This window comes from Alligator mississippiensis, chromosome 4 (genome assembly GCF_030867095.1).
Source record: "Alligator mississippiensis isolate rAllMis1 chromosome 4, rAllMis1, whole genome shotgun sequence".
NCBI lineage: Eukaryota > Metazoa > Chordata > Crocodylia > Alligatoridae > Alligator > Alligator mississippiensis.
In genome coordinates this window covers 214,834,046-214,861,711 of record NC_081827.1, presented here as the reverse complement: position 1 = coordinate 214,861,711, position 27,666 = coordinate 214,834,046, and the positions used below count along the sequence as shown (strand labels likewise).

The following is a 27,666-nucleotide window of genomic DNA, read 5'->3' as shown; positions in this document are numbered from 1 at the left end:
TCCCTGTGTTTATTTTTATGTAGCAGCTGTTGGAAATGCTGTTCTGGTCAATTCATAGCAAGTGCTTTAAGCAATTCTCTTTTGGCCTTGACTCATGGCCAAGTATCAGTAGCTTTTATTGTTATCTTTGCACGGACTTTTATTTTTAATTTTTAAAATTTTGTGAGAGAATCAGGAGATAGGGAACATCTTGGACCAACAATAACTGGAATAGCTGATGTCTATGCCAGCATCTCAGAGGCAGTGGCGTGGATGAGACCCATGGGTTAAAGTGATGCCTTTGGCATTATGCTTAACCTTCCCCTCCAATTTAGAAATTGCTGCCATGAGTTCTATGCAGGAATAAACTTTTCAGCCAGTAAGAAAATGAGTCCTTTGCACAATGTAAGCACCTACTTACTAAACAGAGTAGAGTTGGTAAAATGTTTAAACTTTTTTTTCATAAAACTTAAAAAAATGTTATAGAAACATCTGTATTTGTAAAACTTCACCCAGCTCTGTAGCTTCCAGTTTATGATCCACATGAAAAGGTATCCGAGTTCCTGAAGATGTCTAAGATGTTGGTTTTGTATCTCTTTTATGTAATTTGTAGGCATTATCAATAAAGGAGAATGAAATAGTCTTAACTTAAATGAGAGGAGGCCGATGAAAACACATACTTATTAAAGGGGCTATTTGTCAGATAAATAATTACTATGGCAAAATACTTCCAGAAAGAGTTAACACTTCTAACACTGAACTTTATTAGTCTAAGGAAAACTGTATTAACCTGTAAAGTACAGTGCCTCTTCTATGTACCTTTCTCACACATCTCCTGCTTGACTTTCATAGATTCATAGATGTTAGGGTCGGAAGGGACCTCAATAGATCATCGAGTCTGACCCCCTGCATAGGCAGGAAGAGTGCTGGGTCTAGATGACCCCAGCTAGATGCATATCCAACCTCCTCTTGAAGACCCCCCAGGGTAGGGGAGAGCACCACCTCCCTTGGGAGCCTGTTCCAGACCTCGGCCACTCGAACCGTGAAGTTCTTCCTAATGTCCAGTCTAAATCTGCTCTCTGCTAGTTTGTGACTTGTTACTACTGTCTTAAACAACCCATCATATGTGGGCGCTCACTTTTCCTGTATCTCCAGTCCAAAGACCAGAACTGGTGACTTTGAGTTGGACTACAGTGCTCACCTAATTTACCACACCTCTTCTGAAATACAGAATCATATAATTTACTCTTACCCAACTTCAGGAGACTCATGGAGACAGATTGCTATTCGACATAAGATTACAACAATTATTTAAAGCCCCTTTCGTAAGTGCAACTACTTTGGAGGGCAAAAGAAGCCTATTTTACTGACATTCCCTCCTAAATTACTACATTGTTAATCCATGATCCTCCTTTGACATTTTCTTAAATTATAATTCCTCTTTTGCTCCAATTCAATTAAAAGAATTTATTTTGTCTTCTTCCGAAATATTTCATAAATGTCAGTCCTATTCAGACACACTTAAACATCTGTTGTCCTAAAGTAATTTTAGTCTGACACAAAAGTAAATCATACTAATTGTATATTAGGCATTAGCCACTTATTTATTATATGAACACTGTCTACACTGGCAGACTGTCACTTGCATATATTTGTACTTACATAATTGCAGAGGATCTTTATTTGAACATCATCAGTCACTGGAGAATAACTGCTTCAATACTGAAAATTAAATATATTAAATATACCCTTTTGGTCAACTGGATTATTATAATGTCCTGGAATGGAAATAGTTGCTTTCAGATGTAGAAGCTACGCAGGCATTTTATAAACCAACAGCACTCTTTTAAACTTACTTTCTTTGAAATGTTTAGTACTAATATGAAACATAATGATTATTTGCTCACTATTGAAATGTTTAGGTCTTTTATCAGTACTACTCAAGGTACTTCAAAAAGGGTGGTCAATATCACTATCCTTATTTTAAACATGGGAAACATGAGAGACAAGGAAGGGAAACAACCTGTCCAGATCCACAATCAGTAGACTTGGGAAGAGAACTCACATCTCCCAAGTTCCAGTTCAGTAGTCTGTCCTGTAGACCATGCATCCCAGTTTTAGGCCACCCACAATAAGTGTTCAGAGGATGACAACAAAAATGATAAAGAATTTGGAAAATTACACTGATGAGGAAAGATGAAAAAAAACCAATACGTCCCCTTCCTCCCTCCGTTCAACATGGGGACGTATTGCCCCTTGTCTTGGATCTGAGTACAAGTTGTGGCAGGGCAGTGGCTATAGCTTTGACTCCAATACTGGGCCTGGAGTTGGAGTGGGAGTTGAAGCTACTATCCTCCTAGCCACCTATACCCCACAGCATCTGCTCCCCTCACATTTGCTCTCTGCCACTATCCCCACCTGCCTCTAACCGCCCCCCACCCTGCTCACTGATTACCGGAGCAGGGGGTGCAAGTGGTAGGTGGGGGCAGGCACTGTGGGGGGGACAGGTAGCAGGAGGATGCAAGTGGTGGGGGGTACAGGTAACAAGGGGCAGAGGGCAGGGTACTTGATTCCCCTGGTACCTGTCCCACACCTGCTGCTTGTTCTGCTGCAGTAGTGAGGGAATGAATTTAAAATGACACTCCAGTAATTCATTCTATACATAGAAAATTATAATTAATTTATACATTTTCCACATTTAGAATCTAATTACTGAGGGGTCTTAAATTCAAACTCATCTTGGATTTGGGTAAATGTGGTATTTATTTTAGGAAAACAACTGATGCAAACCACAGTAGCTATCTACAGAATTATAACGGGATGCTAGAGACAGAGAACCATTACTTTTGTTACTCAACTAAATCAATGAGCTTAAATTCGAACTCTAACACAATTAGTAAACATAAGACTTGGGGTATTTGGGTTAAATAACTTGCTGGATTAAATGGCTTTGTGAAGCATGATAGATGACAGGCACCTGTCCAAAGAACAGGACAGCATAGTGCTTAAGACTCTAAAAAAAATTCTGAGTAGTTAGCTAAGTTCTGAGGACCCTCTTTCATGCTGAAGTTTCTGTGTCTCAAGGCCAGAGATTTCTGCTGCTGCAATAGAAATGGCATCGTTGTTATTGTGTATGTAGAGAAGCATATTACAGTGCATATTTTTCTTAACTCACACGAGACAACCTTTATGCATACTGTATAGCTGGGTTCTGCAGATATGGAAGGGCCTTCCTGGGCTAAAAATGGAAAAGAGGAGAATAACAGCTTTGAGTTGAATTGTGTACATCCTTGGAAAGGGGCTTAAAGCCCATGTCAAGCTTCTGAAGAAGTTAATTCTGTGTTAGGTCATTTGGACTGGTATGAGATCTCTTTCAACAATGCTAAGAGGGGCCAGGCATATTATACGAGTCAATGCAAAAAGTAGCAATGTTGCCAAAGAAATGGGGGAATTTAGGAAGTGCTATGTGAGACCACTAGTCAGCAAGTCTCATTGAAGGCCTATAGGATGGATGCTAGATTCTTCCATCAGCTGACTCAACTTCTGCCCTATCCTATCCAAAGGAATTAGAGTCAGGGAAAACCATGACTCTATACTTGCAGAGATTTTCAGTAAAACCTTCCTCTTTCTGTGATATTTTCCATAGAAGGAGATGATCTGCATTTGTGTACTGTAATTTTATAGGTTGAGTTACACTTTGAGCATAATTTCTGCCCTCCATCTCTGTTGTTGGAAGTTATCATGTCCTTTTTAAGGACACAGGCAGCTGAAGTAATAGCAGGCTCCAAACTCAAAACACAGCCACATGTCCCCACCCAAAACAAAGGGAAATTCATGTCTACCTAGGAATTCCAAATATCTAGGTGGAAGGGCCTTGGATGGGTACTGTATTGGCGAGAGAGGCATGTTGGGTTTTTTTTCTGTGAATGGGAGTCAGCTCAGGTTGAGCAGCAGTAAGATACGCCTCAGAAACAGAGAAGGAAGCTTCTGCCTAGTCTGAACAAGCAGAGTGTAGAGAAGGAGAATGTTTAGTTGGTCTGCTGGCTGAAAAAACCTGCATATTGTAGCAAGGAAACTGTCTTTGTTTTATTTGATTTCTATTCTATTCAGGAAAATAGGGCTTCATATGTTTAGTCAGGTTGCACTGACAATACCATCACCAGTTTCTCCTTTCTAAGTGGAGAAACCTACAAGACCCCAAACTGAGACTAGCCACTTAGGCCAGGAGGGTAACACACTAATATTCTTACATGAACATATTGCAAGGCATTATACTCCTTTTATCTACTGCACCTCATGGTAACCAGAATCAAAACTCTGTACACAGCATAAAGCATGATCTGAATCATTCCTTGTCACTGAAAGACCTGTAGAGGGGGCCCTGAGGAAAGAAATCTCAACAGAGATCCTTTGGGGGAATTTCTCTGATAAATCTGTTGGAGAATAGGGGCTCATTTCCTTGCAGAATAGATAACAGTGTCTTCACTCAGATATGTAGGAGATATCCTTGGAACCCAGGTTTATGGATGGATAGACCCCAGGCAGGGGTCTATCCCTCCCATAAAGCAACAATACCAGGGGCTCACACAGCCAAGACTGCCCTTGGGAAGACTACTCCTTCTTTTATGCATGTTTATGGAATTACATCTACATAACTGTGTAGATCAGCAATTTGTCTCATTTATCTTTATACTGTGCTACAGTCTTTGTAGCAATTTCATCTCTGTTGGCAGTACTAAATGTATGCCAGGGTGCTGACCTAGGAAGCAAAATAAAAGTATGCAAATTTGTCCAGGGTTATCTTCTTTCTTTTAGCTCTGTTCAGGGAGAATAAATCTCTCTAGCAGCTACCCCTATTTGTATGCCTCTAGAGTTAAGCAAGAAGTCAAACAGTTGCAGCAGGAAGCAGACAGAAGTCTTTCCTACTCCCCTCCAAAGCCTATTTTTAACAGGAGGGAAGGGAGAAAAGAGCCAAAAGAACCTGGCAGCTCAGAACCTCAAAACACTAGGAAAATGGAACAAATTGCCAAGGAAAACTGTGGAATCCTTTACTGGAGGTTTTCAAGATGAGGCTAGATTGGAATTTGCCTGGGATAGTATAGAAATACTGCCTGCTGCATTCATAATTCTTGAGGTCCTTTCTAACCCTATGATAACAGCTCCACTCCCTCCATCTCTCCTTTGAGGAAGGAAATGGTTCTTCTACTTCTCCTATCTACTCTCTTCCACCCTTTAATATCTGGCTTGGGAAGGAACTAAGTGCATGTGCTGCACACGGGGTACGGGGGGAATTGCAGGAACAGCAGAAATGAAGATGGAAGGAGGTAAATGTGAGGAGGACAAAACAGCCCCGACTTTTTTCAGATTGTTTCTAGCACACTCTGTGAGAGCTCTGGTCTATCTTCAACTATATCCTGTTTCTCTCTCTGGATGAAGTAACCACATGACGGGAACTAAAACTTCAGTTACAGGCATTTAAGATATTGACCTAAGTGGGAAAAGTGAAATGTGCAGTGGCGGGTTTCCCTGAATGATTCCCTGAACAGCATGTTACAACCCCTCCAGATTTCTAGATGGGCGTTCTCTTTACACAGAGCAACAAAGTTAATTTTTCAAATTTGTGACTAAGAATTTTTCATAGCAGCAAGTTTATAGATTTTGTCTTGGAATTTCTTTGAATGCAGAGATATCAGCAGTAGAGCAAGGCAATGGGTAATTAATTTTTCAGTAAGCATAGCTAGGGGCAGTAGGAAAGAAGACAAAATAAAGGAAAATCTACCAGTAAACCTAAAATCAGAATAATACAGTTCTGGAGCAAGAGTCTTTTCTGGCTTTGAGTAGGTAACCCAGAGGTGTTTTCCCTCAAGACAATTAAAGGAAGAGTATTTAAACCATCTGTAATAAAACAACTCGGCATAGAAAAAATAATGCTGGCCTTACCTACCTACCTGCCCCTTATTTCCACAAGGATGGTACACTGAGATAATAAAGGCAAATTGGCTATCTTACCATAAAAATAAGCCATTATTTGGTGGTGAAGACATAGCCTGAATTCAACCTCATTTCTTTCACTGACTTGCTTTAGGACCTTAGGTACTTGTCTCTGACTCATCCTCATTCATATAAAATTGGGATAATACTCATTAGAGTTGCATGAGGCTTAGATGTGTAGGCTAGAAGTTTCAGAAGGGCTTTTTATTCAGAATTGAGACCAGATTTTCAAAATACTCTAGCTTTCATTTAAACTCCTCAGTAAGAAAAAATTGAGGTCATATGGTGCAATAGGCTATACAAGGCCTAAAGATAATTATGTACCATTAATACAGAAACACTAGTTCAAATTATTCCAGTTATGTTACTAGTTTTAATGAATCAGATGAGAAAAATACTTCCCCATTCCAAAAACCTACCACGTAAATTTCAAGTACCAACATGAGTTGGATATTTCAGATTGGCCCATCTCTATCTAAGCAGATGTGCACTGTGAGGGGGCTTATGTCAAACCTAATCTTTTCCGTCATTTGGCTTCAGCGTGGAAAGAATTGTGGGAGCCTAAGAGCCAGAGCCTGTTCTCTGTAGCAATAACACCGAAAAATGAGTTTATACTAAGATGCTGTTGCTCTCCTGATGAACTGCCTCTGGGACACGCATAAGTGTGCCATAAGCTTCTTTCTGAAAGGTCATTCCCCAACATTCGTGCCAACTACAGTTGTGCCCTGCCCCAACAGGAGGCATATACATATTACAAATACATATGAAAGTCAGTAAATTATGTTTGTAGGGATTCATGGAGACCATTTCTCTACTTTATAGTCGGGGCTCATACTCTTTTCGTGTTGCTTTGAAGGATGAACTTGTGAGATCTTGTTCCTGAGCTCAAGTTTAGGAGTCAATACCTTTTTTTGTTCCTTCCTCTGCAACTGACTTCTGACAGCAAGTCACTTTACTTAATATCCTCATCTCCAAAGAGGCAAAAAATCACTTCTCTGCTTATATTATTTACTTGATTTAAAAGCTGACCTTCCCAGCCTAGGCTCAGGACAGCTTCCTACTGTTTATAGGGTACCCTAAAATCTTCAGCTGGGAGATATTGTAGAAAGAAGAGTTTTATTACTGAGTTCTCAACCAAGAAAACCAGAATCACTGGTTTCCAAGCCGACTGAAACAGGGACACATCCATAACAGCTAGGCAGGCAAATTAACTAGGGTTGGTGCTGAGCTGTTTAATTATAGCCCAATGTCTAAAATTGCCACATTTGTTCTTGATGCCTGGTGTCGTAAGAGTATAAAAACCTTCAGCGGGTGTCATGTGTGCTCTGCAGCACTGAAAAAAAAAAAAATCAGGTCATATGTTAAATCAGTTGACCATGTTGGCTGTAATCTTTGGTAAGAGATTCCTTGGTGGAAACTGCTGACAGATTATGTTGAATTAGTACAGCAAGGATCTGAACTAGAGAAGGTGGGAAATTATCTGATGAAGTGATTTATGGATCCTGAATGGGGTCAGGATCTTGTGTTGCAACAAACATGACACTTCTGTCAAGTTGAAGGCAACCTTGGAGGCTAGATATTTTGGGCTTCCAGGGCCTGCAGCTCCAAGGCAGCCCTCTTGAGCCCACCAAGACTGGCCCAAGAGCTCTGGAATATGAGGGTCCCTGAGGCAAAGACAGCCCACATAGTGGGTTTCCCTTGAAACCACAACCCCTAGCAGCCTTGAGCTGCTGCCTGAAGATGACATGCTTGGAGTTTGAAATCATATTGGGGGGCCGAAGGGATGGAAACGTGGTAGGTCCCATCCCCCCCTTTTTTTTGGAACCAGAACAAACCAAATGCTCTCCAGAGAGGTGCTGCCCCAGCCTGGGTCCCCTGAGGGCCTGACCCATTTGCTCAGGGCCTCACCCTGGCCTTCCTAAGCGACTCGGGACCCTTCTCCCGCCGCCCTGACGTCTGCTTCCAGTCTGCACAGCTGCAAGGGACGCGTCCTCACCGGACTCCAGCTCCGGCTCGCAAAGTTTCCACCCGCCGAGAGCGCAAAGCCTACGCGGCGCCCGCACGACACAGGGAGGGAGCGCGGGGCGCAGGGGGAGCGGGGCGCGGGGCTGGCTGGCTGGCGCCGGCAGGAGCCAATCAGAGCGCGAGGCCTTGCGAGAGCCGAGGCGGCCCCAGCCCAGCGCGGCCGGGGGGAGGCGGCTGCGGGGCAGGGCGGCGGCGGCAGCCGAGCGGGGCGGGGTCGCGGCTGCTCCGGGGCGCGCAGGGAGCCGCGCATCCTCAGCCACAGCCACACGCACACGCACACGCGGCGGGGCGAGGAGGGGCGAGGCGAGGGGGAGACGAGGCGGCGGCGGGCGCAGACAAAGCAAAGATGGCAGGGATCCTCGCCTGGTTCTGGAACGAGCGGTTCTGGCTGCCGCACAACGTCACCTGGGCCGACCTGAAGAGCACGGAGGAAGCCGCTTTCCCGCAGGCGGAGGAGCTCTACCTCGCCTTCCCGCTGGCCTTCTGCATCTTCATGATTCGCCTCGTCTTCGAGAGGTACCGCGGGCGGGCGGGGGCGGGATGCGGGCCCTGGGCCGGGGGCTCTGCGTGCGGCTAGGAGCCGCGCCCCTGCTGCCCTCCCGGCCCGGGCCCCGCTTCCTCCCCGGCTCTGGGGCCGGCGCTTGTCCGCGCCCGGGCTGGGGAGGCGGCTGCTGGGACCCCTGGCCGTGCTGGCTTGTGCCGCCCGGAGCTGCGGTGCTGGAGGGGGTGTCTGCATGTATCTGCTGCCTTGAGTCCGGGAGAAGTGGGGCGGGAAGGGACCTGCAGGCTCCAGCCCCCTGCCTGAGGCAGGATCATCCCGACCAAAACCATCCCATACAAACCGTAATGCACCCTCTGCATCAGACTAGCCTTCACCCCTGACACGACTCAGACCTAACACCCCAACCCGCCACAGGTGGAGCGGGCGATCGTTGTGGCTAATGCCCCCTGCCATGAAATGTTGCCAGGGCTGCTCAAGAGATGCCAGGTGGAGGGCCACGCCCCCGCCACCCAGGAAGCACGTGTGGAAGGTGGCTGAAGGGAAGGGGCTGTGTTGTATCACTCCATTGCTAAATGTGTTTAGTACTGCAGTTGTAGCCATGGACAGGATCCTCAGCTGCCAAAGCTGCAAGGTGCCCAAGAGGAACTGGCAGGCAGTAGATGAAACTGTTCCTTGTTTAATTCTTGTGCCTCCAAATACAACTGCAGGGTTTCCAAAACAGGTACGCTTCCATACCCATGCTTTTAAACATGCCTATCAAAGGGTCCTTCCTCAGAAGTCCGTATTTACTTCCCCGCTTCTCTACTTATCGCAGCCATCTCTGGGGTGATGAGCAAGCTTCACCTGATCGTCTGCTTATCTGGACTAGTTTCTGAGCTGTTCAGTATGCCAGGTTGCAGAAGAGTACTATTCCCTTAGAGAAGAACAAAAGGATGATTCCATGTGCAGACACCTACATGTTCTTGGCTGCATTTTTTTTTCTGTGATGATTACAGGATATCCAAGATAGACAGATGAAAACTAGTAATTATTACATTCCAGACCAAGAATATTGGTATGCTTTGCTAAATTGCATTTGATCACCTTGGAAATCTGAGAGGTAGATATTTATTTTGTCTCATTCGCATTGCATTACCTTGTCTGAGAGAAGGTATTAGTATTTGATGTCTGGATTTGGGGTTTGTGAAATATCAGCTGTCTATCCCAATAAGAGGACATGTTCTCTTGGGTGGTCACAGCTTGTGTTTGATTACTGTCTGTGGAAGCAGTCTTCAGTCCTGCTTTACATACCTGGTGAAAAGTTAACAAACTGGAAATTTAAAGGTTTCCTATGCTTAATTTGTTAGATGTTAACAGCAGTATAAATCAAGGGTAAAATACCTTTTAGATGATATGAAGGAATTGCCCTTAATTCTTGTCTCTCCTTAAGCTCCTACAATAGGAGAGACATTTTGAGGCAGGAGTATGTTTTTTTTACATATGGTGCCATATGACCTGCAATATGTAGTCACAGCAGGGCTAACTTGGGATGAAAGAGCAGTTAGCCAAGCAGACAACTAAACCTGAGCTTTGAATTTTCTTTCTTAGTTCTAATGCAACCTTTAATATATCTTTAATTTTGCAGTTATTTTTCTTCCTCAAAAATTTTAAAAAGCTGTTTAAAATAATTTTGAAATATCTACTGTTCTATAAACACATGGTTACTCAGTTCAGGAAATCAGCAAGTTTTTTATAATCCTTCACTGCAAGCAGGGTCAATAATTCACATTGCAAAATGTATTCCATTAGCCTGATGCAACTTAACAGCCTCCTGCAAAGCTTTTATGAGCTATCATTGTAATATACATTTGTGTCCCAATACAGCTGTTATTGAAGTCAGTTGCAAAACTCCTACCAATCTGTGTGAGAGTACAGTTAGGTCATTGGTGTGGCATTAATCCACGTGGTATGGAGCAACTATGATATTAACATAGAGATGCTCATTAAAACAAGCTTTACAAAAGTAACCGAGCCTCCTTTTCTCCTTAGTGATTTAAGTGGAAGCCGTGTCATTGACTTGCATGTGAGAAGGATTTTATTTGTTTGCTTATTAGATGTCTATGCAGTCCTTCCCCAAAGAGGATCAAACCATATTATTATTGATACGTAGCTGTTTGTGTCAAACTGTCTGGCCTTCATCTGTTTTGTAAAAGCCGACTGTCTAATTTAAATCCATAAATTAAGGGTTTATACAATTTAATTTCAATTAGCTCAGCTGTTGAGATCTGGAAGAGACAAGAGAGAACATCTGCTGAATTAATGAGCATTTTTCTTGCATGTTTAAAACTTAAAATACTCATGCTTTTCTTTTTAAAATGTATTAAAATTAGCTTGTGAATGGCTGGCACTCTGTGTGCCAAACTGTCTCTTAGAGCAAATTTTTAGAGTTTCTTATAGTCCCTAGCAGCCAAAAAAATAAATCATGTAGTGTACAAAAAGTTATTGCTATACTTTTATGTATATGGCTATTCTGTTATGTTCATAACCCCACAGTATATATAAGCTTTTTAAGACATGTCAGATAAAATATTCTTAATATCTCTTAAAGCAAAACATTAAGATTTGCAAGTTAAGGTACAGTACAGTGTGGTTTTACCTACCTCCGTGGAAAGTGAAATTAATTTGATTAGCTTTTACAGTAGCGAGACAAGACAGTGGCACTTTAGGCTTTAAATCAAGGCTGTTAATTAATCATGATTAATGCACTAATCATTCAGGTTAATTTTTTTTAATATGTTAATTGTGCACGTGGTATTGGAACCTGGGCCTGGGCTCCATTCTGCTACTGTCACTGCTGCCTCTGGACTACCCCACGGGGCAGTGATAGCAGTGCAGAGAACCACAGGGCAGCCCTGGCATGGACTGTGGGCAGCTGCAGCCGGGGGGGTGGGGAGGGTCACGAACAGACATGGACATAAAGCCGCAGCTTGCAGGTGGCCAGGAATGCGGTCCGGTGGCATTTGGAGCAGTGCCCAGTAGGCAAGTCTGTGAAAGGGAAGGGGAGTAGGGGGGCAGATTGAGGCCCCCATGGTGAGGGAGGGAGTGGGGCAGAGTTGGGAACTGGGGTGAATGCAGCCCTGGGGCGAGGGCAGGCTGTGGGATGGAACCACAGCTCGTCCAGAAGTGCAGGGTGGTTCCTGCTGCTGTGCACACTGCCGGAGGAGGCATGGGGGACATGTCCCCCTGACTTGTGTGTGAGGTGGAGGTGGGCTGCCCACTGTGGGGCTCTCTGCCCCACTGCCTTTGCTCTTGGAGACGCACGCTAGCTGTACCACATCCCCTCCCTGCCTGGCTGTGGGAAGCACAACATAGTGTTGCGTGACTCCTGGGGCAAAGGCTTCAGGGCACAGAGCCCCAGCCAACAGCAGCAGCTCGCCTCTTCCCTGTACATAATTCTCAGGGGACACGTGCCCCCCATGCCTCCCCAGGGGGTGCGCATAGCAGTGGGAGTGCTGCCCTCCCAACCCCTCCCCCCCGACAAGTCTTGGTTCTGTTCCATGACCCACCCCAGCCCTGCCCCTGCCCCATTCCCTCCCCCACTGTGGGGGCCTCGATCTGCGTCTCCCACGTCCCATCCCAGACTTGCCTGCTGGGTGGTGTCTGTGTCCCTCGCTCCCAAGCCATAGTCCTCACAGCCCTGCTGCTGCCCCTCACTCCTGACCCCACAGTACTCCACATCCTGCTAGGGTATGTGGAAAACCCCCTCCCCAGGCTCCAAACCCTCCACACACCCACAGCCCTCCACACCTTCACAAATTCCTCCCCCACACCCACCCCCAAACCATAAAAAGTACCTGCCTAATTTTGCATAACTTTTGAGTTTTTCTGCACGTAATTTTGAGTTTTTAGCTGTGCAATTAAAATCACAATTAATTGCGACTAATATTTTTAATCACGCAACTAATCGCGATCACATTTTTTATTGTGTGGCAGCCCTGCTTTAAATAGATGTCATATTTGTTGTGGGAGAAAGCCTTTTGTCCCAGGATCCCACAGACCTTCAAGTTCACTGTCATGTTTCAAGTGCCTCTGAAGTGTGTGGCATAAAGTGTGCTAGTGCTTTTTTCTAGGACGTGGTTGTATGTAGGGTTATTGTGGGTTGTAACCTGGACATGTTGGCCAGGCTATGTGCTCTTACTTGTCACTTACTGGCAGAGGAGCAGCATTTGCAGTTTAGAAGCATTGCAGCTTAATCCAGGTGAAATTCTGGGATAAGCAGTCCTGCATCTACAGCCTTAGAGACTAGCTGGTTTAGAGAAGCTTGATTATTCTGTAGCATCTGAATAGCAACTGGTGAAGTAGGCTGTCACCTACAAAAGGCCATGCTTCTGAACCAGTTAATCTGTAGGGTAGTGATTCTTAGCCAGGGTGGCATGGTGTCCTTGAGATCTTTTCAAAGTGCTCCATGCCACAATGTGCCACACAATGTTAGCATGGTTAATGTGCAAAAATGATTCACAAGATAAATCCAGAGATTTTAAACAATTCATAATGTTAAACCATTCTGACTTGTTGTGGGCTTTCTGAGCTCTTTGCAACAAAAGAATGGCTGTACTGTTTTTTTCTGTAGTCAAAAAACGAGTGAAAACTAAAAGCTGGTATTTTCTGATGGGTGCCTTGAGTCTAAAAAGGTTGAGAACCACTGCTCTGAGAACCACCTTTCCAGCCATCTGTCTCCCTGACTGAGATGGATAACTACCTCTCTGCAGTAGTAAGAGAGAGTTAAAGTTGTGCTGGGACTTCCATTCCATACCTTTTCATTTGCTAATGATGGTCTCCATGCTTGTTTGAGGTGGAAAAATTGTCATTTTTCCACAAAAGGTCTAAAGGCCCTTATTTATATTTTTATAACTTAAGAGTAGCTAGGCCAGTCTTGCTATTGATGGTTGTGAAAGGATGAATTTCTTCCTGTTGAACTTCTAGGTCTACAGAAATGTAATTTAGTGTAGCTAATGATGGTTATGTCAGACTTGAACAGCTTTACAGTGCTTAACAAATGATCTAAACCAAGAAAAGCAAACGGGTACTTTTGAAGATATTTAAATGAGACAAGGGTTTGTTTGTTTGTTTGTTTTTATTGGGCCAACTGTATAGTTGGGAGAGATGTTAGAGTTAGAGTCGTTCAGGCCCAAAGTACCCTTTCCCAAATCTAGGAAAGAAGCATGCAGAGCTTGAGCTAAATAAAAGATAAAATAATGGCTTCTGTTTAACTCCATGTAATGCAAGCACCGTCGCTCCAACCCATGGAAGTTAAAAAACTCTTCAGTTTGGTTCCTCAGGGTAAGATGCAGCTTACTGTTCTAATCTTTTTTTACATGCACTGACTTACCTCTTCCCTTGGATATGGTGATGAAGGTTGACATAAAAGTAAATTCTAACTGTCTTTTTAGATGGCCAACCTGTGGCACAAGTGCTGTAAGTGACTTGGACCGCCTCTGCGCGAAGCACATTGCAGATCAGGGAGGGGAGAGACAGCATAGCAGCAGAAAGGGTATGGAGCAGCAAATGGCAGCAGATTGAGCAGTGAGCAGAAAGCAGAGCAGCAGATAAGATGGGGAAGGGGATTAGAGTAGCATTCAGGATGCATCCAGATGAGCGGGAATGTGTGCTTTATGGCACCTCAAAGGCTTTTGAGACGCCACAGAACACACATGGCACATGTGAAAATGTTCTCTGTGTGTGTATTTGCAGCAGGGAGCCACAGTTAAATACTGGGAAATCCTAGCATCTAAAAAAAACTGTGGCAGAAAAAAGTGGGGCAGTGAATGTGACTGTGGTGTGCATTGCCTAAAACCGGAGCCTGGCTGGCTAGAGCCACGCTCCTGCTGCTGGCCAAGCTCTGTGTACCCAGATCACTGCTGCTGGAGCCCCGAAAGACCCCCAGAATCCCAGGTAAGTCTCTTGGGGCCATCCCACGTGCTGGCCCCAGCCTCCCCTACCCCACTGGGGGCAATTTGCTGTGTGACAGTCTGTGTGCAGGGGTATTCCCTGGTGACAAGTAGCAGTGGCATGCCTTGTGCTGCTGCTGTTTATCCCCAGGGAAATGCATGTGTGCACTCATGGAGATACGCCCAGGGAGGACAAAGCTTAATTTTGTGGCACGCCTGCTAAAAATGTTGGCTCCCACTGCTTTAAGACATCCATAACTAGGATTTTTTTTGATCTCTCTGGGTGCATCTACATGTGCAATTAATGTGACGTAATTAAACTCTGGAGCAGTTCGAGTTGGAGTAAACTGTTCCTGGGTGCAGCATCTATATGTGTGCCTGGGACAGCAGCAATTTGAGCCATGGTGGAGCAGGGCCCCAGCTAGGTGGGCTGACCAGGTGCAATGTACTCCTGCAGCTGGCATCTTCATGCGCATTTCAGTACAGTAAATCACTCTGCCATAAGATACCACTGCCCCAACAGTACTGTTGTACAGCGGAGTTAATTAGTTTACTGTGCCCTAATACTAGCACACATGTAGATAGTGATGCTTTACTGTAGAGCTAATTAGTCTACTCTGCAGTAAAGTGCATGTGTAGATTTTCTGGGCATGTCCAGGCAAGCATGGACGTTTATTTCCCTGGGGACAAGTAGCAAAGGCACACCTTGTGCTGCTGCTGCTTGTCCCTGGGGGATGTCTGTGCCATGTGCGCTCTGGCAAGTGGCAGGTTACCCTGGGTGGGGTAGAGGAGGCGGGGGCAAGCAACTGTGCTGGCCCCAACAGCCTTACCCTGGATTTTCCAGGGTCAAGAAAACCCTCTGCGCTACAAAGTAGCAGCACGGAGAATGTCAGCTTGAGTGGTGTGTGGCACTGCAGATGGGCCTGCGGCGCCACGTACTGCACGTTCATGCTCATTTGGACACAGCCTCTTAGGCTATTTTAGTTATGTATGAGGTACTAAAATATTTCAACAGCATTTCTTCTTTCATCTCTAAGGATAAACACAAATCTTACCATTCTAACGTGTACAAAGACTGTCATGCATTAGAGAATGGTTTAAATTAAATTTTGTAACAAAAACTGCTGGGCTGTATTCTCTGTTGTCATCAGACACTTTTGCTTGCACCCTGAACTAGGTGGAAACAAGAACTATAGGATTCCTCCTGTAAAAGAGGCATCCTTGAATTGTATAGTTAGTGCCATGGTTCTCAAATTTGTTAGACTTGAGACACCCCACAGAAAATGCTAGTACCTATTTTCACTTTTTTACATGACTATAGAAATTGAACAGAGTAGTTCTTCTCTTGTGAAAAACTCAGACTACAACAGGTCAGTGCTTTTGACTCTATGGATTCCTATTTGAAATCTCTGGGTTTATCTTGTGAATCATGTATAGATGTTTTCACGCTTAACAGTGCTAATATTGTGTGGCACCCTAACACATCCTGTAATAGGATCTCCCAGTCTGAACCAGGCTGTCCTGGCTCAGGTAACCACCTATGGGTACCCTGGGGTAATAACTGGTATAATGACTCATGTGATGCTCCTTTTTCTTGTCCAGTCACTAATCATTAGACAGATGTGCTGTTCCCATAGTCCTGTGCACAGAGTCTTTTTGGAGCAGGAGCAGAAGTGGATGTCGGCAGATCCACGGGAGTTGAAGGTATTGAGAATAGCCCCTTGTTTTGATGCATGGGGCAGTTCGTACCTATCTAAACTCGTTTCAAGGTGTCTCTGTTGGATGGCTGTTTTGTAGGGCTGTGCGAAGCTTCGGTTGTCGATTTCAGTTTGGAGGAGGTTTGGCCCAATGTGGTGGCCAAATTTCCAAATCCAAATTGAATCAGGAGACCGGTAAAAAGGTTTGAATCGATTTGAAACCTCCAAATAGATTCGGAACAGCTTCGGAAGAGATTTGGCGAGTCATGCAGTCCCTGCTCGCTGCCGCAGGGACCTGGACCCAGGCTATATTTGCATTCTAATCACTGCTTTCTAGTTAGAAGCTCTGTGTCCTGCAGTGTCTTCACAGCAGTTCATGAAGTCAGCTCATTGCTTACAAAGGCTTATGCTATGGATCTCCAGTTTAGTTAGTCTACGAGGTACAGATCTATCCAGTCTTCTGCGTGACTTACGCTAACATAGCTAACTATGTCCCTTTTAAGTTTCAGGGATGTACGTGGTAGCCATGTTGGTCTGAGACAAAAAGAAATAAAAAATCTAGAACTCTTGGTTCAGAAATGATACCTTTTATTAGACCAACTTCATGGACCCAGAGGGACAGATCTCCACCTCCCTCTGTGCAAAAATGAAATTTATTTCTTACCTATGGGGACTTTTACCATCTTTAATTTTCCCAGAGCCTGATGAAGGGCTTTTGAGCCTGAAAGCTTGCAGAGAGATTTTTTTTTGCGATTTCCTAGTTGGTCTAATAAAGGTATCATTTCAGAAGCAAGAGTTCTAGATTTTTGCATTTCTTTGTCTCTTATCAACATGAAACATCTCAATCACCTGAATAGTGATTTTTGACATGCATCTACCCATGCCTACTAAAATTTAATGGATATCTAAAGATAATTGGTAAATTGTGTTAAAGGGATGTTGGCAATGTAAAATAGTATACTATGAAGACCACTTATTTTTCAAACCATGTTAATCCAAGTATTAATGGTAAACAGGTTCTTTAAAATGTACTTTTCACTGACTAGATACCACTTTTTATTTTTTCTATTTCTTTCAGCTTGGACAATGAAATTAATTAAACCCATTTCCACATTTCCCCTTTTGTTTATAATCAGTTTGACTCATTGCTGCAGGGTTCAGGTCACAACCGTTACAATGCCATGTCTTTTTGTTTAAAAATAATGGTTTTAATTGGAAAGGCATTTTGCTATGTGGCTTTTAAGTGTGGAAACTTTTCAATCTGTCTTCTGTCTTATAAAGCTGCATTTATAAAATTTAAATGTTTGGCCTAAGTCAAGTTGACAGTGTCCCCCTTTAATTGATTTACAATACGTGGAGTATCTTATTTGAGATATCTTTTATGGATACGAGTTAGCACAGCTCTCAGTAATGGGTGTTAATTGGAAAAGTTGTCTCTGGAAGAGCACAATGTGTATCAGTAAAGCTTATTTCTAGAATATTGAGTCAATTGAAGTATGACAGCCAAGGCCAAAACTCAGATAAGAAAGGCTTCTGTGACAGACTTCTACTACTTATGGGAAGCTATCTTTTTTTAGGCAGGACTCCTATTAAAGGAGTTTTGTCTGAGTAGAGGCTCCAGTTACTAATGGAAACCTCTCACTGAGTCCTTATGAGGGCTTTTATAACTGCAGGTTTGCCCCAAATTGCCTGCAGCTATATCTACTACTTCTACCTATGTTGAATCTGTTCTGTCAGTGATTAATAGTAATTTGCAAAGGAATAGATCTTTCATTGTATTAATGATGAATATTCATTTAGGTTTCAAGTATACCATGGATGTGGGGGAGGATGAGTGCTAGTTTTGCTTTAGAATGATGGTGTGAGAGAAACTAAAAGATGTACCAAGGCATTTGTACCAATATTCAGCATATGTACAAAAGCAGAAACGTACAGGCTAAATCAGTTAATTTCTATTTAGGTAACAAACACCTGATTCTATGCTATAGGGTCTTAAAAGTCTCTAAGCTGTAGAAGTTTGCCATTTGCAAAAGACTTGCACTTGTTTGTGCAGCCATAATCACTGATGTTTTTACAACACTTGATTGTAACTTTTCAGATAGTTATGATCTGTGCAACTTTTTAATGTGTAAGCTGTATAGAAACATAGTATCTTATAGATTTACCTTCAAGAAGGAAGAAATAATGTAGCTCTAGACTATTTCATATCAGTTCATTTTTTAAATGCAGTAGCCTAACAATTTTTAGTGAGATAAATAAAAAAATATTTATAACGGTCACTTGCAGGTACACAAAGTCCCATGCAAACACACCAATAGTGTAGCTTTAACCATCTAACTAAATCATTACATCCTCCCGAATGGGAACATAATTGTAGAAAATCCTTTGGCTTATGTTATTCCTAACTTCTTCCCTATGGAAGAAAATAAGCTATATAATTATGAAGACATCTTTATACAAACATAACTGTCCACATAGAGGTTGGACCAGTAAAACTATTTCAGCTAGGAGTGCAGTTTGTCACTAAAATAGTTATACTGGTACCAAAATTAAGCATAGAGTCAAGAGGTTGATATACTACTTAGACAAGGAGTAGCATTGCATATCTGTCCTTGGCAATTGAAGTCCATTGTTCACTACTTTCAGCAGCAAGTAGACTACTTAATGTAGTAACTCTTTCATATAGTACACAGTAGGCATGTGTGAAGCAGTAAGTATTCACTTCATATTTGGATTCGACCAATTTGGATGGATAGTGATTTGATTCAGTGATTCAAATCACTGTCCCGATTGGATTCGGCTATAGACTGTAATAGGAAATCACTAAAATACATATAACTGTCATTTTCTTGCAGATTCGGATGAAAACAGCAGGGATGGTAGCCCCTTTAGAGAGCATGAAGCCTGCCAAGTTTCAAGGAAATAGGTGCAGGGATTTCTGTGAAAGTGCACCTCAAACTGTTGAAAGCAAAACTTGTATCACTTGTGTGTGGGGAAAGATCTCAGTCACTGGCCAGTTACAGATGTCAATATCAGTAGTTAGACGTGAATATCAGAGCAGTCTTTCTCCCCTTCTCAGCCTTTTCCATATATGGAAGATCACCCTCCCTCTTCTTAGTTTCTGTTTGCTGCAAGCCTTCTGAATCTCTGTGAATTGATTCGGAGGCTTTCGATTCAATTTGGACCTTTAAATGGTCTCCTGATTTGGTTTGGATTCAGAGATATGGCCACTGAATCAGGCCGAATCTCCTCCAAATCAAATTGGCTACTGAAGCTTTGCACAGCACTAGTACACAGGGTTTGTTATTTCCCTCTACCTCACCCCTTGCCCTGCTCTTTCCTGGTCTCTGTGGCTTAAATTGTATCTTCCATTTCTCAGGCAGAAAATAATAGCAACTTGAATTGGGATTGAAACCTTCTTCCCCTTCCCTCTTTCATTCTGTTGCTTACTTTAATTTATGAATGTTCCTGTAAAACTGTACACTTTACCTAGGACTATCTCTCCCCTCACTTCTAGAAGTCTACCCTGTACTGGGAAGGAGATGGGAGTAGGCACCAAGCAATAAATTCCAGTGGTGAACATACTACAGTGATGCTCTATAGCTTGAGCTGCCAAAAGCCTGAAATTAAAGATTATTTTTTTGTGCAAAACTCTAGTTAGTCTAGTAAAAGATATCACCTCCACCACAAGTTCTGATTCTTTTGCCTCTAGACCAATACGGCTCCAACCTGGATACCTGAGGTAGGAAATGGCATTCAGCAAGGACAGTTAACATACAAAAGCATGCCTTATAGATTATACAGATCAAGCAGCCTTCATGAGGTGTCCCTTTTGCTTACTTGGAAATAGGTGTAAAAATGGTACCAGGAGAAACTGTATATTCAAGGGCAGCCATTGAAATACTAAGTGACAATGAAAACTGTATCCCAGACGAAGCACAGGTGATGGACTATAATTTTGCAGGTGGGAGATGCATATCTGGAATGATGATGTAGGAGCCCCATCTCTGCGATGAATGGGGAAGGACTTACGATTAGAGACAAAGGGCATGTGTAGACTAAGTGGGGGCCCTAAATTGAAGCGGTGGGTTTTTAAAAACACTGCTTCAATTTGGGGCCCTTTAAACCTCCGTGTCATACACACACCTGAACTCACCTGCCTTTCTGGTGGTGGGGAGGGGAGGGTGAGCTGCTGGCAGGTGGAGTGGTTCCTGGCCTGCAGGGAGGGGGCTGCTGCTTCCCTCTGTGGCAGCAGTGGCCCCCCAGACCCCCAGGTGACACCTGCCTGCAGGCACCCAGCTTGAGCAGTCCTGGGGGGGCACCACAGCCGCAGAGGAAGGCACCAGGCCCCCATGCAGCTCAGGCAGGCAGGCTCTGAGGGAAAAAAAGATCAGGCTCGCCACTTTTCTTGGGCCTGCCTTCCCAGGCTGCTGTCAGGCTGCCTGCAGGGCATCCTGCAGAGCCCCTGAGCTGCACGGAGCCTGGTTCTTTGCTCTGCAGCTGGTAGGGCAGCAAGCTAAAACTCCTTGGAGTTTTAGTTTTCTGTGCCCCAAGTCATTTAAGGCGCAATTACACCCCTGGATTTGCCACAGTGGCTGGAATTACTACACAATATGCCGCTGACATGTGCAAACACTAACACTATTAAAGCAGTGTAAAAGCATTTAACCCGCTTTAAAGTGTTGTGTATACACACCCCTTGTTTCGTCTACACGCAGCCAAGAAGTATAATAAGGGCTTCTTGAAGTGTAACTTGAAGATGCTTATCCAGATAGACACGATCCATCTCTAGATTGTTAGACTAGAGAAAAGTCAGTATAAAAGAAAAATAGAACAAATAATGAATCTGTAGTCTTGTTAAAATAACCCGTCATACTTTTTTCATATCTACCAGCCCAAAGAGGCTAAACAGACTTCAGCCTCTAAGAAGAGTAGGTCACTAATTCGGACAGCTGTGTAGTGTAGAGAAATACTAGCTTTACTGAGCAAACCTGGGTATTAGAGGAAGTCCAGCCACTGCAACCCTGAGCTCTGTGCTTAGCAGTAGGAGGAGGAAGTCAGGGGTCTATTAGCTTTTGGATTCCCTGTTCAAAAAGGGCATTAATTTAAAGAGTTCTGGGCCATAAAGTGTGTGCTCGCAGGGCTGAGATTCTAGTGGGCAGTGCCATGCTAGATGGTACTTAACTATGTGAAAACCTAATATCCTTTTTCGGATAGAGGAATCCAGTTGCTCCAGTGGGAGGAAAAAATTGACATTTCTGACGGTGAGAACATCTAGAAAGCAGGTAGATTTGCACCTTATAGACTTTCATAGTTAAGTGTTATGGATGCAGTGTACCTATTACTAAGCAATTTTATGATGGTTTGGGAAACTGAAGCTTTTAGTCAGTTGGAGGGAATGCTTGAAGCTGGATAGGTATTGGCAAGTCAAATTAGACCAAGAGAACGACAGTCCCCATTATCAATCAGAAGAGGGTTTTTCCTTTTTATAGTAATGTCCAAATGACAACCTATCATCAAACAAATCTTATGCTTTGGCAAAGTTCTGGATATCATATGATGCCAAACTTGATTTGCTAATTGCTATATATACTTCTGAATTTAAATTTTAAGTAGAAATTCATTCCTATTCTATTTCTCCTTTCTCAAAATAAGTAACATAGTCAAAGCATATCTCATTACTTTCTATTTCTGGTTCCATTAAAGTTTCCAAAGTTTCTAACTTTTTTTTTTTTTAAAGAAGAGGGTGGGGGAAGAACCAGTGAAAGAAACATAACTTGCTGCAGAGGGTGAGGAGCTTGTATTTGAATATTTCCTGATTGTTTGAAAAAACATGCAGTATACTCTCAACTTTTTGTATGCAAGGCCCCAGGCAGATATTTTAAAATAATGGCCAGGTGGGCATGACAGGAGGGTGCAGTGTTTGGGGTGCAGCATAACATTTCTCTTATCCCAATCATGCCACTACTGAGCTGCCTCCAGTCCAATCAGGACTTCAAATCAGGCAGTGGGTGGCTCTGCTGTGGACCCAGGGCTGTCCCCAGCAGATTCTAGACCTGGGGCTCTCAGGACCAGCCCCAACAATTAAACCTAGATGTATATATGACTTTTAGAAGTTGCAAGGCACTGAGATCCTAGGATCAGGGAACTTCTCCCCACCATCCTGAAGTCCCTCTGTCCCAGACCCTTTAAAAATTGTAGGTACAGCATAGCTCCCCACAACCTGGCCTTTTAAAGTGCCTTGCCCTGCAGCTTCCCTGGAGGCTGCAGGGCAAGGCAGGAAAGGCTGCCAGGCTCAGGAGCTGCCTCTTAGCTCCACCCCCCCATACCAGAGAGCTTTGCAACCTGCTCTCTTAGTGGCTGCTTATATTTTCAGCATTGGCACTTGGCATTTGTCTTGGTTCTGATGCTGACTTCTGTCTCTATATGGATGCTGACAATCAACTGATTTGCCAGCATCAGCATGGGGTGCTGCACATTCAGTTTGTGGTGCCACACAAACAAGCCCCGAAGATGTTCCACATACTGTACTGTAACCTGGAGACCATAAGGTGAATATGAGCCAACAGCATGCTTCTGTTGTAAAAAGCCTACAGCATACTGGGTTGTATGAGTAGGAGGGCCTGTTACAAATCAGGGAGAGTGATTGTTTTGCTCTGTTCAGCACTGTCCAGTTTTGAGCCCCCCACTTCTAGAAGCTTGTGGACAGGTTAGGAGTCTATTGCAGTGACAAAAATAATTAGGAGCCAGGGAAGCAAGACTTGAGGAAAGGCTGAAAGAACTAGTGTTATTTAGTCTGGAGAAGACAAGACTGATGTGGGGTGGGATTTGATAACAGTCTTCAAATACCTGAAGGGTAGAGAGGATGAAAATGGGCTTTTCTCTTTGGCCATAGAGAACAGGGTTAGGATCAATAGCCTCACGCTTCTGCTGGGGGAATCTGGGTTGGAGATTAGGAGGAATTCTCTGGGCACATCTACACAAGATGCGTTAATGTGCATTATGGCCATGTGTCTACATGTGTATGCCCTTAATGTGCATTAACGTAGGCTAGTTGCACCTAAATTTGATACCTGCAAATGCAGGCATCACGTTTTAGGTATGGTTAGTTTACACACATTAACACACACGTAGACATGACCCGGCACTAATGTAGTGTCAGTCTGCCCTGCCACTGGAAGGGTAGCTTGAATGCAGCCCCAGGGAACATCCAGAGGTTGGTGTGCTGGGCACCTACTCTTGGCTAGAAGAAACAAAAATATATGGTTTTCCCTTTGTAAGTGGGTTTTTTATTGTTGGTTTTTGGAGAGAGAGGTGGAGAGGCTTTGTGGGGGGAGGCAGGAGTGGGTTCTGTTTGTTGAGGGGGAGGAGGGAGAGATGGGGGTGGGTGTTGTGAGGGTAATAAAATTGTCTTTGTTTGTTTGTTTTGTTTCACCCATGTGCGTGTCCTGAGAGTGGTGCCGGGGATAGGCAGGGATGTGTGGGCAGTGGGGCAGGTGGGCTGGAGTGAGGAATGCAGGAGGAGGGGGTTGGGCAGGACCTCCTTCAGCCAGTGCCCTGTTCCCTGCTGGTAGGTGTGCAGCTGTCCTGGGGACTAGCGGGGGGTGGGGGGTGGAGAGGGGTTGCTTCTGGGGGCCACAGGGCCAGCAGGAGTGCAGGGTGCTGCTCATCGCTGGCAGGGGTTGGGGTGGAGCAGTGGGGCACTGGATGCCATGGGCAGGGGCTGGCAGTGTGGGCAAGGAGGTAGCTGCTGCATGCTGCCCCTCTGGGCACATGGCTCCTGGGCAGGGAAGGGGCTGGCCAGGGATAAGTGTTTCCCAGATGGCTGCCTGGTAATGGCAGCTGGGTCTGGATTCAACATGGTTGCCAAATGCTGGCAGCCATTTGTCCAGAGGCTGGAACTCCCCCAAGTGGGCACAGGGGCACTTGGCAGGGCTGCAGGGACTTGGGACTCACTTTAGTGCCACACTTTAGTGCCAAGTCCCTGCACATATAGACACCTGCCTAAAACTACTTAATGCACATTAGCTTAATGTGCATTAAATTTAGTTCTCTTAAATGCACATGTAGATGCAGTTTCTGAGTAGGAGGGTTGTCGAGCATTGGAACAGGCCATCTCTAATGGAACATGGAATCTTGATCCCTGGAAACTTGTAAGAGCAAGCTGAGTGGACACATGGATGTTGTGGCTTAGTTGGGGATGATCCTACCTTGAGTAGAGCTAGTTGACCTTATGAGGCCCATTTTAGGCTTGATTTCCTATGATTGTATTTTGTGGAATATTATTGTGGTTTATTTGCTACCTTATGGCACCATACATTGGCTGAAAGTTTAACATGGATATGTTTATAATGTGATTAACACATTAATCACATCATAACTGGGATATGTACTGGGGCTCAAGTAAAACCAGCTCTGAAGTAGCTACAGGATGAGTGGTGTGTACATACATTTGGATTCTGAATGCAGTTTCAGTCCCATGATTTTCTCCACAACTGAGTGGGCACATCTACATGAGACACTAACTGCACAGTAGCACGTCACAGCACAAACAATGCTAATACACTACTGTACAGTATTATTAGGTTACTGTGCAGTAGTGTCACTTAAAAGGTGTGCATGGTAATGCTGGTTACCACACATTAATTTAGTACTTGATTATACCGATAAAAGGAAAATTGACATTATTGGAAATGAGCTTTTTTTTGGCTGGTGTAGCCAATAATGTCATCAATAAATATGTGTATACACACAGCTGCCACATGCACATGGCCAGGAATGCAGCTGGGCAGTGTGGAGAGCAGTGTCCAGCTGGTAAGTCTGTGGTGGGGGAAGGAGCATGGGGAGGTGAAGATTGAGGTCCCCATGGGGAGGGAGGGAGTGAAGCTGGGGCAGGGTGTGGGATAGCTATAGGCCGCTCGTCCGGGCTCCTTGCAGCTACATGCACTCCCACTGGGGGGCATGTGCCCCCCAGATTTGTGCATGGGGTGAAGGCAGGCTGTTTGCTGTGGGCTCAGGGACAGGGGCTGTGCCAGCTTCTTCCCGATGCGGGGGCTGGCCTAGGGCTATGCTCAAGGTAGGCGGGGATGGGTAGGGTGGCGGCGCTGGGAGGGGGGGCTATGGGATGGGCTCAGTGGCGTACCGTGGATCTCCAGCACCCAGGGGCCAATGCCTGCATTTGCACCCCCCCCACCCAACTGGGGATAATCTGAGCAGGGTATGGAGCCCCCTCTCCTGCCCCATGGCACTTCTGCGGTAAAACTGACATTGCAGCATGCCAAAGGAGGGGTACAGCCAGAATTTCCAGCTGTAACCGGTAAAGAGATGGACAACTGTTGGGCGGGAGGGTGGGTCACACACCAAATGCTGGAGGTGCCCAGGGGCCATGGCCCACTCCCTCCTTCCCCCCCCGGTTGCTTCACCACTGGTGGCCTAGCCACCTTCTGGGAAGAGGCCAGTGCAGGCCCTGGCCCTGAACCCACAGCAGGCAGCTTGCCCTCGCCCCGCGCACAAATCTGGGGGGCAGATGCCCCCCGTACCTCTCCCGGGGTTGGTGTATAGTGGCGGGGAGCTGCTCCCCCTCTGTACCCCCTGCACCTCCTGGACGAGCCGCCCACTGCTCCATCCCATGCCCTTCCGGCCCCATGCCCCTCCCCCCTCCCCCCCAGACTTATTGGGCTGGATGCTGCTCTCTGCTGCATATCAGCTATCGAATCGGTATCAGCCAATATGGCTGGCTAATAATTGGCCATTGGTATTGGACAAAAGGATCTTTATTGATGCACCCCTAAAATTTACTTGGTTATACAAGTACTACATTTATTATGCAGTAACTGTGCCCTCTGAGACCAAAATGAAGATGGGAGAAATTTGACTCGCTGGAACATAGGTTTTTTTCTGTATTCTCTCTCATCCCCTTGAAGCCTTTTTTGTGATTTGACACACATTTGTCATGAGGTACATGAATATAGTCAAGGTTTAATCTTGATTTTTGTTTTTGAACAATTCATGCATGTAACTAGTATGGAAAGTTAGAACAAATGTTGCACCTTAAAATAAATCCCACCAAAGAACTTCAAGTTCACCAGACTGTACAAAACTTAGTATTCCTAAATCTGAAAAAAAGTGGAAGTTGTGGAATTTTAGTAAATTCTTCACTAAAAATTTACAAAAGCTTCATAGAAAACTAACACGCTAGCATTTTGGCTTCTGTACCACATGTTCCCTGTACCACAGGGAACTGTACCACATGTTCAGTGTAGGGCCTGGCCCATGGAAAAACTGCCTCTTCAAATTAGCCGACATGCCAGTTGAGAAAATTGAAATAACCCTTAAACTAATTTACAGCTGTAGCAGTAGTTTATCCACAAGGATCTTTCCAGTAGTTTTGGATTGGCCAAGTAGAAGGGGCTGGTTATGTACCTTTCTATCTCCAGCATTTACCACGTATCTGGTGGGCTGGCAGCAGAAGGCTGGTCCTCTGAAGGGATGGATCTCCCTACATCAGGAGAATCTTCATGTGTCCTCTTAGGGTGCTTGTACATGTGGTGAAAATTGGTTGTTTTTGTGGCTTAATTGCATCACGCTGTACATGTACAAGGTTTTTTACAATTTAAATGAGTTTGCTACGTTGCAAACTAAACCACATCTGCATGTAGTTTAGTTTGCAACGTAGCTGTTTGTAATGTTGCAGGCTTTCACAGCTTGTCTCCCGTAGCAGGAGAGGTGGGATGAAGGCAGAAGCAGTGAGCGGCCCAATTTTTTCCTACAGAGCCTGCCCATGTCTCCATAGCTCAGGGGCCACTTGGCCCCATGGGAGGGCTCCAGTCATAGATTTCATAGACATTTGGGCTGGAAGGGACCCTGGAGGATCATCGAGTCCAGCCCCCTGCCCCAGGGCCAGGAAGTCAGCAGGGATCATAGGATCCCAGCAAGATAAGCATCCAGATGTGTCTTGAAGGCGTTCAAAGTGGGTGCTTGAACTGCCTCCAGCGGCAGTCTATTCCAAACCTTGGGGGCTCGGACAGTAAAGAAGTTCTTCCTCATGTCCAGCCTGAATCGGTCGCAGCGGAGTTTGTGACCATTCGATCTTGTCATTCCTTGGGGCGCTCTGGTGAACAGACGTTCCCCCAGATCCTGATGAGCACCCCTGATAAACTTATAGGTGGCCACCAGATCACCCCTGAGCCTGTGCTTTTCCAGGCTGGATAGCCCCATGGCTCTCAGCCTCTCATCATAAGGTGTGTTTTCCTGACCTCTGATCATGCACATGGCTCTCCTCTGCACCCTCTCAAGCTTCTCCACATCCTTTTTGAATTGTGGATCCCAAAACTGGACGCAGTACTCCAGCTGTGGCCTCACCAAGGCCGAGTACAAGGGGAGAATGATGTCCCAGGATTTGCTTGAGAAGCATCTGTGGATGCAAGCCAGCATTTTGCTAGCTTTACTAGCCGCAGCATCACTTGAAGGCTCATGTTCATTTTGTAGTCAATCATGACCCCCAGGTCCCTTTAATCTGTAGTGCTAACCAGCGTAGCACTGCCAA

The 27,666-nt window shown here is 44.8% G+C and overlaps 1 protein-coding gene across 2 annotated transcripts in view; it reads left to right on the top strand.

The window, feature by feature from the left end:
• Window positions 1–8,193: 8,193 nt before the first annotated feature.
• The window catches only part of CERS6 (ceramide synthase 6), a 245,764-nt gene continuing 226,291 nt past the window's right edge, over window positions 8,194–27,666 (top strand). The window contains exon 1 of one of the 2 annotated variants that reach the window (XM_019480492.2): window positions 8,194–8,511. In XM_019480492.2, the coding sequence (XP_019336037.1) occupies window positions 8,342–8,511 (170 nt within the window). In that variant the 5' untranslated portion in view covers window positions 8,194–8,341. The remainder of the gene's footprint in view (window positions 8,512–27,666) is intronic. The other variant, XM_014599583.3, reaches the window with a different exon arrangement.